This window comes from Lichenostomus cassidix, chromosome 19 (assembly GCF_008360975.1).
Source record: "Lichenostomus cassidix isolate B80296 chromosome 19, HeHo_3.0, whole genome shotgun sequence".
Classification (NCBI taxonomy): Eukaryota; Metazoa; Chordata; class Aves; order Passeriformes; family Meliphagidae; genus Lichenostomus; species Lichenostomus cassidix.
The window spans coordinates 7,965,572-7,985,963 of record NC_139499.1 but is presented as its reverse complement, the minus strand read 5'-3'; the positions used below and the strand labels follow the sequence as shown (position 1 = coordinate 7,985,963).

General features: G+C 52.6%; 2 protein-coding genes across 8 annotated transcripts in view; both read right to left on the bottom strand.

Moving 5' to 3' along the window:
* DOC2B (double C2 domain beta) overlaps positions 1-14,480 on the bottom strand; it is a 37,786-nt gene extending 23,306 nt beyond the window's left edge. The window contains exons 1-3 of one of the 2 annotated variants that reach the window (XM_085078427.1): positions 14,398-14,480; positions 5,883-14,145; positions 4,001-4,543 (exon numbers count right to left, since the gene is read on the bottom strand). In XM_085078427.1, the coding sequence (XP_084934553.1) occupies positions 4,001-4,337 (337 nt within the window). In that variant the 5' untranslated portion in view covers positions 4,338-4,543; positions 5,883-14,145; positions 14,398-14,480. Of the gene's footprint in view, positions 1-4,000; positions 4,544-5,601; positions 5,836-5,882; positions 14,146-14,397 lie in introns of those variants that run through there. The other variant, XM_085078428.1, reaches the window with a different exon arrangement.
* An 84-nt stretch (positions 14,481-14,564) lies between these two features.
* RPH3AL (rabphilin 3A like (without C2 domains)) overlaps positions 14,565-20,392 on the bottom strand; it is a 31,799-nt gene continuing 25,971 nt past the window's right edge. For all 6 annotated transcript variants that reach the window (XM_085078430.1, XM_085078434.1, XM_085078436.1 and 3 more), the window contains one exon: positions 14,565-16,941. In XM_085078430.1, the coding sequence (XP_084934556.1) occupies positions 16,907-16,941 (35 nt within the window). In that variant the 3' untranslated portion in view covers positions 14,565-16,906. The remainder of the gene's footprint in view (positions 16,942-20,392) is intronic.

Genomic DNA, 20,392 nt, shown 5'->3' with positions numbered 1-20,392 from the left:
TTGCAAACCCTGCACCCCTTCAGACCTTCCTTTTTCTTTACGTCTTTGAGCAGCCAGCAATTAATATCCCCATGACGGCTTTGCCTGCCTAATTATCTTCTTTGCTCAAAATAAGAGTCTTCCTAAATAACTTGTGCGGCGCTGCAGGCGTCACGAGCCGCCGCGCACCAGGACTGGCCTCTCAGCTGCACTTTGGAGAAGTGGTTTTCATGCTGCTGCAGCTCCAGAGCTCAGGAGACTGCTCTTCCATGAATAAAACTGGGAATTGGCTGGGTTTGTGCATGTAGGAACAGCCCTGGATGCGCAGGATGGGGCAGCACTTCCAGGCATTTTGGCTCCCGCTGCAGCGCCGGGATCTCAGGCTCTCTCCCCATCTGAAAACTTGGAGCCAAACACATCTGGAGGAGGGAAGGAATTCCAGTGTGACCAGAGCTTCCTTCCAGAGCCAAACAGCAGCTCAGGGGAACGGGGCATTTCCAGGCTGGAAACTTGACTGCCTGTGAAAGGAGGATGGCTGCTCCCTCCGGAGCTGTGCCCTGCGAGAAGCCCTGGCAGTGCTCCCTCCCAAGGACTGTGTCTCCACCTCTGCTCCTGCAGAGATTCCAGAGACCTTTAAAAATCCTGCAGGTCCAATTTGCTGCTGGTGCTGCAGAGGGGAAGGTGCAGGCAGTGGAGGGGCAGCAGCGTTTGGGTGAAATCTGTGGAGATGGGAGGCGAGAGGCAGCTCCTCGCAGGTGGCACATTGCCATCTAGCTGGCATTTCTTATTTTCCTTGCAAACCAAGTTTCCCTGGCACGGTGCTGCCTCACTGGGTGGGAAGCATCCCTGGTGATCCCAGGGATCTGCTGCTGTCCCAGGGCACCAACCAGGGGAGCCAAGGATGAGGTGACAGCCAGGTGTCCCCAGGCAGCAGGAGCAAATCCCCCCTTCCCAGCCTCCTGCCTGCTCCTCCCAGCTCACAGCAGCACCAAACCACCCTTCTGCACCAAATCCACATTTCCCACTTCTTCTGCCTCATTCCTTCCACCTCCTCAGCAGCTCTGCTGGGCACAAACCTGCTGCAGGGAGAGTCCTGCTTGGTACAGCCCAGGGCAGTGCTGAGTTCCTCTCCCAGAGTCTCCCAAGGGATGGCAGCAGGTGCCCAGCACAACCCTGCAAATCCTCACGGCAGCACTGCTGGCAGGTCTGATGGGAAGAACTGGCTCCATGCAATTCCCAGCGATCCCAGGGCCAGCCCAGATGTCTGCACACATTATCTGCTGTGTTGGTTCCCTGGCCCTGCCTGCTCCCTGCATTCAACAGGCTGCTGGAGAGGTGTCCAGAGCCACAAACCTCTGCAGCAGCCTCCCCTCTGCCCTCCCATCTCCGCAAGGATCCCACCTGCTTCCTGCAGCCTGGGGGTTCTCAGTCTTCCAAAGCACAGATTCCATGCATGGACACACATCCCTGCTTCCCTGAGATGCCAAACCTCTGGGTTGGGCCAACCTGCTTGGATGGGAGCTCACACTGTTACTGCTCCCAGGGCTGCCCTGTCCTGGGGAGAAGGCAGTTCCCACCAGCTCTGCAGACACTCCAAGGTTTGTTTGTGGGGTCTGGAGCACGACTCAGCAGAGGATGAAAAACAGGGTGCAGCAGGGCCAGGCAGACCCACCCTGCCCACTCCCCACAGCCCTGATGGGGTTCTGGAGTTTGGGCAGAGATGGCAGCTCTGGTCCAACCCCTTGGAAAAACCCCAGAAACCCCAGGCTGGAGCAGTAACTCCAGGTGGGAAGGAGCTTAGGGAAACCCAGACAATTGCTGCATTTCTCCAGGCAGGGGCAGCTCTCCTCCTCCCACCCAGCCAGGCAGCAGCATCGCCTTGGCGTTGGAGGAGGGAAACCTGCAGGCAGGTGGGACAAACGGGAGGGAGCCCTTCAATCCTCCTCCTCCTGACGGATCCTGCCATGGCAAAATCCCTCTCCCTGCACCTCTCCAGGGCTGGGCTGGGAGCATCTCTGAGAAGCAAGGCAAGATGTGCCTGGAAAACCTCGATTTGTGTGTGCTGCACCCAGGGGCCAACACCACCATCCTGAACTCCCTGTGTCACCCAAAGGGACAGACACCCCCAAAACCCCGGTGCTGTCCTGACGTGCAGGCACAGACAGGTTCCCCAGGGGAAAATTAGTGCAGGTGACTAATGCAGCAGCCCTGAATCACCCTCCAGAGGTGTGGGGGAGCTCAGCGACACTCCCCAGTGCAGCTGCTGGCTCGAGTGAGGCTGCACGAATCCCCTCCCTGCTCCCAGCCTGGGGAATGGGTACAGGGAGCTCCTGTCTGCATTTACAACTTGGCTGCTAAACATGGGGGAGTGACAGCCTCATCCTGCACATTCATGCCAACCAGCGTCTTGAGGGTGTCTGGGCCACCCCGTGCTGTCCCCAGAGAGGTGACACCAGCACTGCCACCTCCCCGCTCTGCTCCTGGCACCGCTGTGCCCAAACCCCACCACATCTGGCACAAACAGCCTCAGCAGTTTGCCTGACACCTGTTACGCTGCGAGAAACACTTCCTAACACCAGCCGGGGTGAGAGAAACACCCGCCGGCCCTGGCAGAGAGCCAAGCTGCCTCCAGCATCCAGCCATGGATCTAGCCGATGGATAAATGCAGAATGCAGCGCCCTGGGCAATCTTCATGCGAGTCACCCAGAGAAAACGCTGAGCTCGGGGTCCTTTGGCTCCCGCACACCCCTGGCCCTGCAGCCTGGTTGCTCTTGTTTCTACTGGCAGGGTGAGCAAAGGCGATGGGATAATTAGAGCAGCAAATGACCCCAAGCCGGTTAAAGTCCCCGTTAACTGCCTGGCTGGGACAAACGCGGCTTAGCAGAGATATTCTCTCCCTGGGAGTGCCAGAGCTGTCGCCTCTCCACACAGAGCGTGACCCCGACACCGGCGTGGGGAGGGAGGCTGTGGCAGCTCGGGGCTGGCACCCAGCACCCAGGGGACACGGGGACAGCCGTGCCACCCTGCAGCAGAAGGGCAACCCTCCTTGGGGTCACACTCTGGGGTCTGGCAGAGATGGCAGCAGGCAGGCAGCGACGCCGAGGCAGGGCTGTGACATTCCGCAAAGGGAGAGCCACCGCCTGCCCGGCGCTGGGCCGTAAACAGCTCAGCCTCCCCTTCCTTCCCCCAGGACGAGCACGCAGCACCGCTCGGCAGCACCCACTCCCTTCTTCGGCACCTCCCGGCTCCAAACTTTGTGCTCAGCCCCTCGCAGGATCTGGACCCCGAAGGCTGAGCTGAATGGAGCCCTTGGGGTTTGTCGAACTCCAAGGGAAATCGTGTTATCCCTGGCACAGCCAGGCGGCCGCTGCCTTGCAGCTCCACGGCGCCGGGTGGGAAGGACGTTTTGGGTGGGGAGGGGTTAACCCTTGCTGCAAACACCTGCATCCACCAGAACCAGAGCCCTCTGCTCCCAAGGCCCCCTGGTCTCCCGCAGGGCTCTGCCTGCAGCCGGAGGCTGAGGAATGGAGGAATGACAGCCCGAGTTTGCCGAGGGAGAGGGCACAGATCTCCCGGGTGGATGTCATTCCCAACAAATCTCCCCGATGTGGAGCCGGGCGATGCTGGAGCGTGTCGCCAGCTCATCAGCAGCGTGGCTGGAGCAGCCTGCACCAGCAGCCAGGATTAGCAGGGGCTGAGCCCGGCTGGCAGCCCTCGGAGGCACGGAGCCGAGCAGGGACGAGGCAGAGAAGTGCACCAAGCACAACAGCAACTGGTGGCTCTTGGGAGACTTCCCTACTTTGGGTCCAGCAGCCAGCCTGGCTGCGGCAGGGACACTCCCAGGGCTCCCCTCCATCCCGGGAGAGCCTCCCCAGCTAAACCTGGGGGTTTCTCGCTGCTGCAGCATGATCCCAGCGATGGCCAGCACGACTGGGAGGATGTGCCAGGATGGGCAACCAGCCCTAACACCCACCCTCACCCTCAGCACCCAGCAAACTCCCACGGAAACTTAGCAACTCACTGCAATCGTCCGACTCATAGCCCTCGGGGTCCACCACCTCCTCGGGCGCTTGGCTCTTGGCCGGCTGCTCGGCGGGCGTCGTTCCGTAGGCTCCAAAGAGCTGATCCACATCCTCATCATCCTCGCGGGGCCCCTCGGCGGGGCTGACCGAGGAGGGCTGGCTGACCGCGGGGCGCAAGGCGCTGCCGCTGCGGCCGACGGCGGCGGGGAGCCCGCGGGGGAAGCGGGGGAAGTAGTCGGAGATCTGCTTGATGGGTTTGATGGGGCCGGGGCAGACGTCAATGGCCATGTGCTCCTGGATACTTATGGTCATTTTCTCTCCTTTTCGGAGTGTCATGCATGCGGCTGTCGCTGCCGAGCCCCGCCGGAGAAGCCCGGACCGCGCGGGAGAGGGAGCCGGGAAGTTTCTGCCGGGGATGCGGCGGCAGGTGAGGAGGGAGCTCCGGCGGGCACCTTACGTGGTTGTGGCGCCCTGAGCCTCGCTGGCCGCACGCATGCTGCTGCTGCTGGCGCTCGCACGGCCCCTGCTCCTGCCAGCGCTGCCTGGGAATAAATGAGCGAGACGGAGAGACGGATAAGAGGCAGGGGGTGGGCTCTCGGGTGATGTCACCAGCTAGCAACAAAGCGGTACCCAGCAGCGGAGGAATGAGGGCTGTGGCCGGCCTGCTGCTCCGGCCACACGGCCACCGGCGTGGGCAGCCAGCCCCCAGCCCCTTCCCCAGCACGGCCCCGGGGGCAGCCGGCAGGAGCTGGGGTGTGGGGATGTGGGCTTGGATTCTTTCCCTGCCCAAGCAGGGGTGGTCACTGCCAGATCTTCCGGGGGGGGTTGAGGTCACCAGGCAGTGTCAAGAGCCATCGTGGTGTTGTGTCGCATCCCGGCGTGCTGTGGAGAGGGACATGGGGCCGTGACAACCCCCAAGGACCGTGACAGCTCCTGGGGACCGTGACAGCCCCCAACCCTGCCTGCTCACCGCAGGCTGTGCCACGGAGATGCTGTGCTACATCCCGAGCTCAAGGCACGGATGGCACCACTGCCCACGGGTCACGGGGACAGGGACAGCCCAGACTCGGATCCCTGCTGCCACGGCTGCCCCAGCCCACAGCAATGTCCCCTCCGGAGCTCAGCACCAGCTGGATGAGCTCCTGGAGCTGGGGACACAGCAGGGACTGAAGCAACACATGTCCCCTGCCCGTGGCCCGGGTGGCACAGCCACCCAGTAACTCACCCTGCTCAGTAGTTCACCCTGCCCAGGAAAATGTGTCTGAAATATGTCAGAGGAGCAACTCCCCCAGTGCAGCCTCTCTGCTGGCTCAGTTCTAGGGGCTCTGGTCACCCACTGCCATGTCCAGCTGGTCACAGGCAGGACCACCAGGTAACCTGACAGATCCCTCAGCAAAGCACACGGAGCTGCAGTCTCCTGCAGCCTGACACGCAGGTGTCTGGCAAAACCAAAGCTCTGCTCTTCAGAGGATTTCCCCCAAATCCCAACAAAATGACACCCAACCTTTCTGTCTGATGCAGAGCTCAGTTTTCATTCAAATTTTGGTAAATGTTAATGCACGTCCCTGAGTCATAACACACTGACACCAGGCAAACTCACCTAATTTACTCCTCACAGGGAAGTGAATGTTCCTCTCCTGAAGCATCCAAACTTGTCATTGCTCTGTGACTAGACATGATGCACGTCTGAGGATGATCTCATGACCTAGGAGAGCAGGAGACAGCTCCCTGCTCCTTTGTGTCCCTGCCACGTTGTCACTCTGAGGTGGTTCCTGCCTGTTGCAGATCCAACAGCAGATCCAGTCTCTGACAGTTTAACCCCCTCCCCATATCCAAGGACTCCCACGACGTTAATACAGATGGAAAATCTGAAATTCAGACCTGAAAATCTCGCAGGTGGGCTGAGGATGGGTGGAATATCACGGCAAGTGCAAGGAGGTGCCTCTGGCTTTGGGTGTGTTCATCCACACAGGCTCCATCTTTGGGTACAGCATCCAGGATGTGGTGTGGACTCACACAGAATGAAGCAGGAATTGGGCCTGATGCCCAGAAAATAGCAGCAATTTCCTCTGAGAAAGGGCAAATAAATAAATAAATAAAATCAAGTTACGTGCGAGAGCCTAATGCCGTTACTACCATCGCGAAAGCATCATCACTTCAGATGTTTCCTCAAAGAGAACAACACCCAAATAGGCAAGGATTGTTTCGTAGGACAGAAAATCAAGGCTCTGGGAATTCAGGGGAACCTCTGAGCTCTTCCTCCTCCTGCATGCACAGCCCGGATCAGGGCCCAGCAGCACCAGCTGGGAGATGCTCAGCTCACCCCGGGATTCAGCACAGCAACGAGGGGACAAAAAAGGCAGAACTGAAGCAGACAAACTCCCTGAAGCAGGGCAGGGGTGCCCCAAGGGAGACCCCACCACCAGCCTTATAGACTGAAAGAAACAAAACCCAAACTCACTGCTAATAGCCCAGATGGGACTTTCCAGTCCCTGACTGATCCCAAGCTGAAAGCAGCTGGAGCCTTTTCTTAGCTTTTAATGAGTCCCAAAGCAGTTTGGCTTTGACAAATCACACTTTCCCTACCTTCCCATGCTGCCTGAGTGTTTCCTCTGGGCTGCACAGCCCCATATTTACCAATGCTCCCTACACGTGCCTGGGGCTGGCACCACTCACTGCCACACACGACAGCACAGAAGGTGAAAGGGACAAAAATAGAGAGTAGGGCTGGAAGACAAAAGCAGGGCTTGGAGATACAAAGCCAGTTTCCAGGTAAAGCTCTTAATTCCCACCGTCTGTCTAATGCCCTGGAATGTGACTTGATTTGATCCCTGGCTCTGCCAGGGCGATCCAGAGCCACTGCTGTGCCCACGCACGTGGCCTCTGCTGCCCTGAAAAGGGGGAATTTGACTTCCTCAGCAACCCCACCAGGAGCGGGGAGAGAGAGAGAGTTGAAATGTTAAAATGCCAATTTCCACAGCGGGACCCACAGCTCTGCCCGGCAGGAGGCAAAGCAGCTCTGTCAGGGAATATCCATCCCTGCTGCAAGGGGGGACATCCTTCAGACAAGGGGGAGGGGGCCTCCAGCATCAAAGCAGGGATGGGATGATTAGGAAGAGCAATTTTCCTGTCAAAAACCATGTTTTCTTCCAGGAAAACAAGATCCTGAGCTCAGCACACGTGACATTGTATGTGGGATGTAGGAACCATCGCTCCAGATCCAGCCCAGGCTCAGAAAAGATCCAGGTTTTATTGAAATGTTGTCCTGGACAGAGGCACAAGTGCATCCAGACAATGCCTGTGGCACTCATCCTTCCCTTGCCACAGCCCAGCTTCCTCTTCTGGAACTGCCCTGCAAGTGGGAAAACAAGGAATGTTCCTACAGCCCCCAAAACAGCGGCACACGGATTAAACATGCATCCAAAAATACAGGCTGTCCTCAGGACACACTTCACCCAATTTTCTTGCAAATGCTAAGCATCAAATTCTGCTGTTCCAGGTTTAAATCAGTGAGAATAGGGGCTGATCCCAGTTGGATCAATTCCTTTCCAAAGCACAAGCACAGCAGCAGGACGGCACAACCCGTTGCTGACCAGGGATTCAATGCCTGACCCACTGTTTTTTTATTAAATACTTTGTCAACTCAAAACCTCTCAGAACCCCCCAGGTGAAGAACCTGCAGAGAGCACAAAGAGGTGATGCCAAATTCAAGCTTTCATTTGGAGAAACTAGCTCTGGATCTTATCCTTGAACTTGGAGGGGTGGCACAGGGACGTTTGCAGTTCCCCCAGGGAGGTGACACAGGCAGCACCAGCCCGTGCAGCCCCAGCTGGAATTTTGCTTTTCCCCAACCATTTTTAAGCCTGGAAGAACCCACACTGTAGTCAGGAGAGGTGCCAGCTCAATCTGGCTGCAGGGGCAGGAATTGGGGAATATCAACACAATGCCAACCCTGCTGGAAGAGACCCCTCCATCCCTCTGGGGTGACTCAGGACTAACACTGTCTTCAGTTCCCCTGGCTGGGAGGTATGAAACATATTTTTTATTTCTTCCAATGAGCTCAGCTCCAGCACGGCTGCATGCATGGGAAGGGGGTTAATTGAAAAGCAACATGTGCCTGGCTCCTTGGCTCGCTCAGGGCACTGTCTCCTGGCTGACGCACAGCTCCTGGCAGCCAGGCTGCTTCCCCTCCAAGATCCCTGCCCTCGATTGCTGGAGAGGCTTGGCTGAGCCCATCCCGTGGATTGCAGGCCTTACCTGGTCAAACAGCCTTTGCATTTGCTAAGTAAAGCAATAATAATAATGATGATAACTGGGAAACTTGGCAAAAATAATCCTAAGGAGCTTATTCCGGGCTGTGCCGATTAGGGCTCCCCGGCAGGGCTGATATCCCAGTGCCCCCACTGCTCCTCTGCTTGGATAATATCTGAGGTTATCTGTGCTCCAACAGGCCCTGCTAACAACCATCATTTGACCAGATTTAACCAGCAATTACTAGCTGTGAACAAAATCACCGTGGTGAAACACAACCCACATCCTATTACGGCGCAGACACAAACAAACCCTTGCAGAAAGCCAAATGCCAGCAGGGAAGAGCCTTCTCCCCTCAAAATATTCCTTAAGGCTCCCAGAGACTTTATGAAACGCCCAACCAGTAGCAAAGGTGGATGGAATCTTCCCGACCAGCATTTTGTTACCTGCAGATGGACCTGGAAAGGACATTCCAGGAGGAGGGAGGGAGGCATCTGCTCTCCCTGCATCTTCAGGAGGGGACCAGAATAGCTCTCCTTTCGGCAGGGGCTGATGTTTAACGTGTAGCATATGTTGCCATTTCGGTGTGAGTCCCAAAATAGTTGGCGTTTTCTTTTGTAATTTGAATGCACTTGGGTATTTTGGAGTCCTGGGGAGCGTCTGCCCTCCTGCTGGGGAGGGGATGTGCTCTGCCTCTGTGCCCTGACACCACTGCCAGCACTCCAGGCACCTGGAAATCGAGCAGAGGGGATAATCAGCTGCTGTAAATCTCGGCTCTGTGGAGCACAGAGTGAATTCACACAGCGATTCACCAGGGTGGGTCTGTGCACAGTGGGAGCTGCAGGAAAATCCACCCAGGAGGAGAGTGACATCCAATTTTGGGGCACAGCACTGCCAAGGGCCCAGTCCTCAGGAGGATTTTCTTAGGGATGAGCCTTTTTGGACTTTTTTTCTCTGATTTCTGTAATGGTCTTTGGATTCTTCTCAGCCTTAGTTTTGCCATCACCAGGCCAGGCAGAGCCACCCTCTCACACGGCGCGGGCACTGATTGTTGTGTGCCTGGGAGATAAATGCAGACCCACTCCCTCGCAATCAAGGGAGGGGAGACTTCTGTGCAGCATCAACTCCTATTAGACTAATTTTATCTGCTCTCAGTGCCTTTCCAAGCTGGAGTCAACGTCCTCTGAGATTATCCAGCTGACTTGTCTTAGGAGTTTTACCCTGCTTTTACCTCTTCCCGACTGTCTCCCAGCTGCAGGAGGATGACAACGTTCCTCCTCGAGACTTCCCAGGCAGGCAGGAGCAAAGCCTGGTGGCAATTTTGCAGCAGCACCTTCTCCTGAGGTGGCTGGGACATTAATTCTGGCCTGGAGAGCCGTGCTGGGGCTGGGCACTGCTGCCTCCTGCTCTTCCTGCTCCATGGATGTCCAGAAAGAGTTCCCATCAGCATTTAGGGCCCGGCCCCGTTGCCATGGAAATGGAGAGACTTTCTGCTCACATTTTGGTGGGAAGAGGCATTTCGGGAGTCACACCAGCTCCCAGAGTTAACACAGGGAAGCCAAGTGAGGGCAGAAAGCTGCTGAGCTTCACGGAGGCACAGGGGGAAAACTGCTCCCACCCCATGCTCCAGGAATTCAGAGCTGGATACAAGCAGAGGGAAAAGGCCACCAATAACCAGCAGCAGAGCGAGCTCCAGGGATTCACAAAATAACATCTTGGGTTTGCAGTATTAAAGAGCAATTTGGCTGCATTAAGAGGGCATTATATCTGCTCCTCTCCCATATCCACGTCAGGCTAACGACATCCTGTCAGAAGCAATATTCCCAAAATCCCCGTGCACTCCCTGTACCTGGCAGCTCTGGGGCAGCTCTGGCCTGGCTGCTGCTCCTCCCAGGGCTGGCAGATGTCCCGCCCATCCCTGGATCAGCCAGGAGCTGTGAGGAAATGATCCATCGTGGATGCCACGGGGTTTTCCTGGCTTCATCCACAAATCCCAGCGTCAGGCCAACATGGCAAAAAGAGACACAAATGGGAAGAGCAAGAAGAGGAGCAAGACGAGGCGATCCCACAGATCCTCTTGGATCCACGGGCTGTTCAGCTGCCTGACCTTATGCCACCCGGCTCAGGACAAAGTTCCACTCCACTGCAGGGAAGCCCAAGCATTTTCCAGCTCTGTGATGAAGCAGGGAAAATAAAACTTTGGAGCAAAGGGTAACCAGCGGCTGAAAAAAGGGGAGGCAGAGGGAGAGGTGGCATTCCTGGAAATACAACCATCAAAACGATCCCTGTCGAGGGGGCACCTCCCAGGTCATTTAGCAGCCAGAGGAGTCACTAGATGGCCCTGCTAGTCCTGTTCATCTGATCACAGCACGGATATCGAGAAATGCTGCTTCGGCTGCTCTGCAGGAATTGGGAAATCTCCTCCAGGTCTCCTCCAGGGAGGAAGGACTTCCCGAGGAGAGGTGGGACCTTGGCCAGGACACGTGGGACATCACCAGGCAGGTGAAGGCTCCTTCCTGGTGCCACCATGCCCTGGGTGTCCTCTTCCCTCCACCTGCCAGGGATGCTGGAAGCCTCTGCCTCAGCGTAATGGTGTTGACAGTGATGGGTGTAAGAGCCAGGGAACCATATTAATGAACCCCGTGTTGCTGGATAATCATGACATTAGCATTATTGGATTAGAACATTTGCATAATTTGGGCACGAGCTGCTACCTGCGCGGAGACATATGTTTACATGAATTTACATCCATTTGCATCCCAATGAAGCTGCATCCTCAGTGGCTTCCCCGGTGACCATTCACGGGCCATGGGCAGCTCCACCCCAGGGGCTGGAAGGGACAATCCCAGGCCTCTCAGGTGCCAAAAAAAGTACATTTTCCCCTTCTCAGAGTGTTCCCCACACCTCATTGTGCCCCTTGCCCGGTCAGGAGCAACACCCCCAGCCTCAACCCTGGAGTCACCCAGGCTAAACCCATCCCTTTCCCAATTCCACAAACTCTTGCTGCCTCCCAGGTCCCAGGAAAACGGGTGGTTAAGTCCATCCTACTCACAGCTGCGAAAAGGGATCGATAAAACACTCCCAGCAGGGCTGCAAAGCTCAGAATTTAAGAGGCCAATAAAGGGAACCCAAAATGAACTCCTTCCTCTGTCTCTTTCTTCTCGAATCACGTGGTCTTTGATTCAATTACTTGATTTTATAGGAAAGGGGAGGGAGATTCAATTACTTGACTCCTGATTTCTTAGCACAAAAACACGGGCTCTGCAAGCACGGGCCACAGAAACGCAAAAATCCCTTCAAAGCAGCACCACAACAATTCGGTGGCAACATCAGATTTACAGGGCTGTAAGAAATCAGCATTTTCCCCTCCTGGGCTCCACAGCAGAACGTGCTCCAGCATGAAAGGAGTGCAGTGATATCTGAGCACAAAGTCCTGCAAAAATTACAGGGTGAGAGGTGGCAGCTGAGTGTCCCTGAGTGCTTTCCTAACGGAGAGCTGCTCAGGGAGTCACCAAATCCCTTCCCAGCCCCAGGAATTAGGAGTTGGGAGGGACCAGGAGCTGCACACTCACTCCCAGGCATGTCCAGCCCCAGAAATTGCTGTTGGCTCCATCCAAACACTGCCGTGAAAACAGCAGGACCAGCCCGGGGGTGTCCAAAGAATTTCCATCCAGACTCGAAAGAACCACAAGCCTCACTGCCCCTGAAAGCTCTGAAATTGCAGCGATTTATCCCCGAGGGCTGACCTGCGAGATGCAAAGAGCTAAACCCCAAAGCGCCCTTGGGATTAAACCTACCTGAACCCATCAACAGCAAGGAAAGCAGCAAATCCTGCAGGGAGGTTTTGTGAGCTGGAGCAGCCCTCTCTCCCCTCACCTGGTGCACACAGCGATGCTGCCACGGCAAAAAAACTCAAATGGGGTTTTTGGGATCTGCTGACCCAAACCAACCCACACCTGCTGGTTTCTGGCTGTTTCCTCTCCTGAAGAAATCAGAAATCAAAGGAGCATTGAGGAGCTGCTCACCTGGGTGAATCCAAGCCTGGGGGTTCATTCAGAGCCGAGCTCTGTTGTGAGGAAGGTGAGGAAAGCAGACTGTCCCTGCCTTGGTTGGCTCCAATCCACCACCTTCTCCCCTCCCTGCACAGCTTCAAAGCCTGGCATTTAGCACATCTCTGCCTCAGCCACTCAAGCTGTTAAATGGGGCCGTTTTCACTTGTAAAGCCATGTCAAAACCCTTCAGGAAACTTTTATTCTTATTTTAAGTGGAGCGCAGTGTATTTCACTCCAAAGCTGTTCCCACAACTGGAAACTTTAGGACTCACAAAGCACGTAAGAAAAGGAAACAAACCCAGCAGAGGGGTCAGAGGGATTCTCACCTCAATAAGGGACAGCATCAGAATTTCTGGCTGAAAAATTTCCTGCTTTGGAGGAAGAACACGTTTGCAGATGATTGTGTCATTAGGTGCCAAAGCCAGCTGCTAATGCCTGATGACTCCGTGTCACAAGCAATGAGCCCAGCAAAAATCTGACTCCTGCATGCTTCTCTCTCCACAGAAGTAATGTACATTTGATTTCTTCCCTCTCTTTCCAGTCCTTTCACCTTCCTAACCATCCATAACCATGCAGAGGCAAAGTGTGTGTTTCCCTTCCCCGACTGCAGTGCAGCTGGAGAAGCACAGGAGGGAAAATGATGTTTTGCACGAAGACAGAAATTATCTGCACTGATCTTATTAAGCTTGAACGGGGAACCGACAGGAAAAGAAAAGATGGAAGTGAAAGGCATTGTTTGGGTGTAGAATCATTATTGTTTATCCCCTCCAGGCACTCCATCATCCTAATCCCACCATCTCCCACGGTGACAGCAAAGGAACAGGGGTCTGCTCCAGGAAAACAATCACAAGGTGGAAATTCAAACAGGACACAAGTCACCTGCTCTCAAAACTCGGCAAATCTGGCAAGTTTCCTCCTTAGCACTTACTCCATCAAGGCTGCTCAACGATGCTAATTAAAGAGGTACCTCCCAGACACAGCCGGGAAGATTTACATCTCTAATTTGCATTGCTCGGTTTATTTTCCTTTCCTCCAAGGCGCCGTTGGAACGGGCACGGTGTGATTGCTTGGAGGAGTTTCATTTTGCACGAGTGTCATCTGAAGATGAAGGTCTGTCCCATCAGCAGCCCCTCCTGCCCCTGCTCTCCCGCAGTGGGGCTCAGCTGTTCACCGAGATTTTCTTGGTCTCTCGGGCTCGGCTTCACCAGCTGAGAAATAAATAATGCTGGGCTCAGCTGCTCTCGGTGATCCAGCTGCTGTCCCTATGCAGGGGCTGGGTGGGGATCAGTCTGGGGATTGTTTTGGGGGGTGACAGCTTCAGAAGAGGATGCAGTGCAGGGTTGTTCCTACAAAGCAGGGAGCAGTCTCAGAAATGTGATCTCTCCACCCAGTCCCAAAAACCTGAGGCTCCCACAGGATGGGACAGGATAGCTGCAACAGAAGTTTGTATAATTGCAAAAAACTAAAAGCAGCCACAGTCCTGCGGTAATTTGTCACCTCTGAGATCCGAAGTTGGTCACATTTGGGTTCAGTAATGGCCACAACCACGTTGTCCAAACACCAGCTGGTAGCCCATTTGCTCTGTTGAATGCACAGACAGCTCTCACAGGGGAAGTGCTGCCCTCCCTTCCAAAACACAACTGTAAAAACCAAACTTGGCAATCCGTGGCTGGTGTTTCTGACTCGCAGAGATCCCCCAGCCGACTCTCCCATCTGGTGGCTGTTGTCATGGCAAGCAGAGAGGGGAAGGAACAACACAAGAGCTGCTCAGTCCTTGACATGCTCCATCCTTGGGCTATCAGCAGCTCCCCAGAACAATCCCAACAGCAATTACCGAGGTGCTTTTAAAAAGGGGAAAGCGAAAAACAGATTAAAAAGCCATTTGAAACCTTGAGGCTGAATGCTGAGGGGAGGGAACAGGAGCAAACAATGAGGAGACACAGAGATTCACTTCTCTGTGGGCCAATTTAAATGGATCCTGATTGTCAGAGAGCCTTGGGAGGCTATGGGGACAGCAAAAAAGGACAATTGGTGCTGCTTTGTGAGTGTGGGTGCAGCGTGGAAAACCTTCACAGAGGGGTTGAGGAACAAACCTGTGCACCCATAAGACAAAAGATGACTTTCAAGTGCAGAATTCAATTAAACTCCAGCCACGTGAATCACAACTCCACTGGCTGGGTTATTGTCTTGCCTTGCTGGAGCTGGCCCAAGGATTTGGAGAGTATCTGCAAAAAATACTTTTTTCAAGAATGGTGAGGAGTTGTTCCTGAGCAAAAGCTTTATTGTTTCCAGTGGTGAAACACCATATGAAAATTGGGAGGAATGGAGATGAGAACAACAAAATAATGAACACAAAAGACTGGACTGAGAACATTCACTGAGCCCTTCTTGCCCACACTGAGCCAGCTCAAAAAGACAGAGACAGGTTTAGGATAACATTCCAACAAAAGCTGCAAAACACAACCAAGAGAATTGCCACAAAGGGAAAAGTGGTCTTCAACATAAAATAGTACACAGAGCTGCAGATGTTCCTCTACCACATTGTCCAGGACCAGATCCTTCCCTCAACCCAAGAGGAGTCTTTCCACAGCTGCCTGGACAGTTCTGGTTTGAACTCAGGTGGAATTATCCCATGGAGTTAAAACACAGAGGTAAAAAAGAAAAGTTCCCAGTCTGACTGGTACCAGAGCAGCCCCACATTTATCTCTGAGAGTGTTTTACAAAAGTCGGCCTCATTTAAAAATCAAGCTGATGCCTCACAGTGGCACAGCAAGGATTCCCAGGCTCCTGTGCAGAGCTGCCAACCCACAGTGGGAAATGCTGTGGGAAGTGAGAATGGGAATGTGAACACAACTGACCTGCCTGCACTGCCCGGGAGCAAAGCACAAGGAACTCAAGAAGAGTCAGAAACGTCACTCTTAGTTTTAAAAGCTCTTTCCAACTCAGTGTAGAGTCAGTGATGAGAAAGTAACAGGTTTAAAGAAAATAGAGTCAATTCCTAAAAGTCTTTTCCCCTCTCCTTCTGCTGCAGAATTAACTTAGGCTGGCAGGCCAGGCTGTCTGAGGCACTGCAGTAATGAGCAAGACAAGCCTCACATGCACTGTCAAAAGCTTCAAGGCAAAACAGAACTTTTTTTGGTGGCAAAGCACTTCGGAAATTGAAGACCTTACAGCTCTCAGAAGAAACAGCTCTGAAATCACACCAGTATTTCAGCAAAAGCTGACAGCTGGAGTTACTTTTTCAAAAACAGCAAATCATTTTGGCATTGCCCCTTCCAGAGATGCCTCAGTGGTCAGGTTAACAACAAAGACCATGCCATAAAATATCCTTCAGTGGAGAACAACCTCATCCCTTGCTCTGTCCAACACTGATGTTGCAGACCCCACATGCAGTGATTTCCTTTCCCGCCGTCTCAGAGAGCCCACGAGGCCCAAAGGTTTCGTTTTCATTTGTGAAAGGGCAGAAACAGATCACAGAGGAAGGGTTGGAAGCATTTTCCCAGCAAAACCTGCCACAGCACATTAACTGGGAGAGCAGTGAGGGAATGGTCCTCGGTTGGGCCATGTTCATTTAAAAAGAAAGTCGAGGATTGATTTCCGATCTCCTGCCGGAGTGTTCCAGCACCCAATCTCATTTATCTTCATCCTGCAGCCATTTGTAAGAACACACACTACATGCACACAAAGTGCCCAGTGCAAAGGAAAGCAGAACAAAAGAGTAATAACCAGGGAGAAAGCTGACATTAATGGGCACAAATTGCCTTTAACTCCGTGATTTCAGAGGGAACTTTTTTGGAATCCTTTGTTTCTTCACAATAGACAGGTCAGCTCCAAAGCATTTAATAAAATCCACAGACTCCTACCGGCCTAGTGTGGGTTTTGTTCAGGTCTTCAAAGATCTAATTGCCCCAGAGATGTGAGGTAATTTGATTTTTCTCATCTGTCAGGCCTTAGAGGGAAATTGTCCATCCCGGAGAATAAGCAGGACCGGGGCATGCAGTTTTCAACAGCCTGACTCATGATGACACCAGCACAGCCAGCCAGATGATCAGGACTTACAGGAAAAAGACAAAAAAAAGGCCCTTGCTCATGTAAGGTGTGCACGTGGGAGGAGAATCTGCAGGGCTTTATGAGATAAAGTCATTTGAAAGCTTTTATCCAATTTGGGTACTCACAGGCAGCCAGCTGGGCCAGGGGTGGGGAGTGTGTTACACACATTTCCCCTGACCCCACACCCTCACACAAGCCAGGGCACAGCCAGGAGGGGTGAAAAAAACCACAGAAAACTCCCTGGAGTGTTTCTTTTCCCTGAGCAGAGAGAGAGAGGGAGGGAACAGGAGCACAGCTTCACCTGATGCCCCCACCAAACCCATTCCAACCACAACAACGACAAGAAAACCAAGGAGTGACACCCTCCCCGTGGGAGCCAAGTGCAAATCCCAGCCCCAGTGTCTGTGTTGGGGTCACAGAGGACAGGCAGTGCTTCCCCAGGTGTCACCATGCTGCCAATGCCTGTGGAAGAGCTGCCATCACAATCTGGAGTGAAGTCCAAGGAATGGGGAAGTGCTGGACCCAGGAAAAGCAGCTCCACCTGCACCTCTGTCAGAGTCGTGTTCTGCTGTGGATTCGTCGTTTGCCTGCAAAACACGTAAAGACAAAAGTTTTTGTTTGGAAAGCAGTGGAGAGATTTTATTGAGTTATTTTATGTTGCTTTTGCGTGCTCAGTGCCATTTTAAGAGCTTCCTAAAAATAATAAAGAGAACATCTATGCATCATTAGTCCAGCAGTCAGGGCCCATTAGACTTGATTAAAGAAAGAAAAGCCAGGGGAAGGAAAAGTGGGAAGAAGGAGAAATAAGGAGTTGTGCTGATAGAATTGTCCTTCAGTACATGGAAGATATTTGGTCTTCTCTTGATTAAACAAACCCTGAGCTGATCCCTTCAGCACCTCTGGCCAAACTCAGGCTCTGCTGGGACACACTGCACCTCCTGGAGAAAGGACAGGGGACTCACAGCATTTCATGGGAACAGCTCAAGGAATCCCAAAGCAATTCTCTCCCAGCAGCTGCTGCCTGACATCCCTGTTAAAAGATAACCTCCTGGGCCATAAAACCTCTCAGTGTGTTTACAAAGACTCCAAAATCCAGGCTTTTCACTTCCATCTCCCTGCCTTCCCCTGCTCTTCCCTTTCTGCTTTGTTTGGAGGGATGACATCCACTCCTGCCCTCACCGCTTTGTGCAAGATGCTGAACAGAGCGTTGGGAGCATGAGGAGTAAAAGGATTGCAGAGGGCAGAGAAAAAGTCTGAAGAGGTGGGGGCAGGAGGCCAGACAGGCTGCTTGATCAAAGACCAAAGCCCAGAGCTCTGCAGTGGGAAAGAAGGCACAAAAATAGGAGTTTCATCTTCAGCAGCAGACTTGTTTCCTGATAGATTGAGTGAAAGAGCCGAGAGAATGAATCTTTGTCGTCCCTCTATTTTGAAGGAAGAAGCCTTCAATTTAAAACTCCATAAAGAATTACAGGAGAAGTGAAAGTAATTTATTTTTTAGTTACTCGAGCCTTTATTCACTTAACTTCAAGGCGGGCTTGAAAGAGCTGAAAGTGTTTTGGTTCTCCCACTTGAGGATGAAAATATTTTAATTCCCTCAAAGATGGAAGGGGGCACAGGCTTCTCCCGAGGTCCATATTTACAAATGCATTGTATCTGGAATGCAAACCTTGAATCATTTCCTAACGCTGCCACTACCCGAAGTTATGTTTTATTTATAAGTACAGCAGGACCACTCGGTGCTCTGTGGAGACGAGGAGGCACAGACAGCTCAAAGCTCCTCAGCCATGAAGGCACAATTCATTTTTTTCACTTTTGGGGAAGACAGACAACTTATCCTCCCTGGCGGCAGGAAAACTCAATCCCAGCAAGCTCTGAGCGAAGTGGGATAAAAAGCAGTGCCCGAAATTTGATGAGGAAGTGAAGGAAGAGAGGCTTGGATGGGTTGGGGTCTGTCCCCTCTATCTGATCCCTCTGTCCTTCCTAATCCATGCCCTAAATGCAGGCAGAGGCTGAAGGCAGAGGGAGGAAGAGCAGGAATTTTCTTCCACACTGGAAAACCACACCAGCCTGGCTCACACAAACAAGGGATGAGTCTGAAAACATTTGAGCAACTTTCTCACCAAGCACAGGAAAACAAAAGTCAGCTCCCCAAAGACTACCATGAAGAAAGTCATTAAAGAAATTACTACCCCATTTGGAGCCTAATTACTGTTAGGACAATTTTTTTTTTTTTCCTACATGGAATGGAGTAGTCAGACCCAGTGAAGCAAAATGTTACCTCCTCATCGTCCCTGAGGGAGCAAAGCAGAATTCTGAGAAGCAGAAAGGAAGGGAAAATAGAAGTCAATGCTTTAACTTCAAAGATGCCCAGAGAATTTTCTGCCACAAAAATAATGCTGAATGGCTCTGCCTGCCTCATGTATTAACAGCTTGAATATTTATGAGAAAAGTGGATGCTTACCCCAGCCAGGGAGCCACTGAGCCACAGACACACAACCTTTTTTCATTGCTAAATCCAGTCAGTTCCTGAAAGTTGGGGCAAAAATCTCCCCAAATTAAGACAGTTGGAAGCAGCACACTGAGAGCCCCATGAGCTACAACCCAGCAATGCAGAATTTGCTGCTGATCTGAGGGGAAATACCTTTTGCTTCATTTACCCCCTGCAGCAGTCCCAAGCTCTAATTTGTTATCTCCATTAAAAGCTCTCCCTGGGCTAATGAATACCACTGTAAGATATCGATTATTTCTTTGTTTCATTCTGTTTCATATTCCCCTTCCTTAAAAAAATGTCATCATCAACACAAGTGAGGATTTTGCTCTTTTTCAAGGCATCTCTTAACATCAGCTGTGCAGCCAGAACAAGGTGAGCCACCTGCCCTAGCTGTGAGCAAGGAGGAGGAAAAGGGAAAATCGTGCTTCTTCCCTGTGTGCAAATTTCATTTTCTTTAGGACAAAACATTCCTCAGGAAAATGAGAGTGTGACCTTCCTCCTGAAAGCTATCACGTCAGAGCAGGAACTGGAGCTTCAGAAGAAACACCAGCCCCTCAGAAAACGATGTTTTTGAAAAGCTTTGAGAGCAGGTGGTAAAAAAAAAAAATCTAAAAAAATTAAAATTGGCAGCCTCTCAACTCACCACTCTTCTGAAACTTTGGCTCACTGGCTGCAGTTGCCTAAATCCCAACGCAGCTCTGACAATGAGTCATTTTATGACAAACTCCAGGCTTCATTATCTGCCTCAGCAAACCCCAGCCGGAGCTGGAGCGATGCACTGGAAACCTCCAACCTCTCCTGAACAGCTCCTTGTTTTCCCTTGGCCACCACCATGCTGCTAGCTTGGCCTGCAGGCTGGGAGAACTCAGCAGCTGCATTTGCAGAACATTCCTAATTCCTAACCACTCCCCAGTTCCCTGTTCTGGAGGTGGCCTGGGATTTTGGGATGCTGGAGTGCTCTGCAAAGTCACGCTGGAGAGAGGAATGAAAGCAGAGGTGAGAAAAAGAAGTGAAAACAAACAACACCTGAGGTGATAATATGAAGCAAAAATTGCTCCTGTCACGGTGTTCTGAAGGTGCAGAGCCTTTCAGAGGAACCACAGAAAATCTTTTAACAGGCCTGCCCTGCAGCTGAGGATCAGCAATTGAAATGAGAAAGGGTCTTTGCCCCTTTGCAGCCTTTGCTTGTTGGCAAAAAGAGGCATCCAAAGGGATCCATCCTGAAATATTCCTTGCTGATTTCCTGCCTCCCTGCCCTGGATTTAGGAGGCCATGGAGCCCCCTGAGCCTGGGCTTTTGTCTGAACAAAGCAGCCCCTTCTGCAGGAAGGCTGGGAAAAAATCACCCCAGACAAAACAAAGATCTTTACAGAAACTCCCAAGTCAGCCAACCTGGCTTAACCTTTTCCTTAGCAGGATCCTCTCTACATCTCAGGGCCAACTCTAAGTGGGCTCAGGAGATTGCTGAAGTTCTCCTTTTCAAATATCTGCCCATGCTGCCTGTCATTTTCAGCTCTCTCCCACCTACAGGGGGAAGTCCCATCGGAA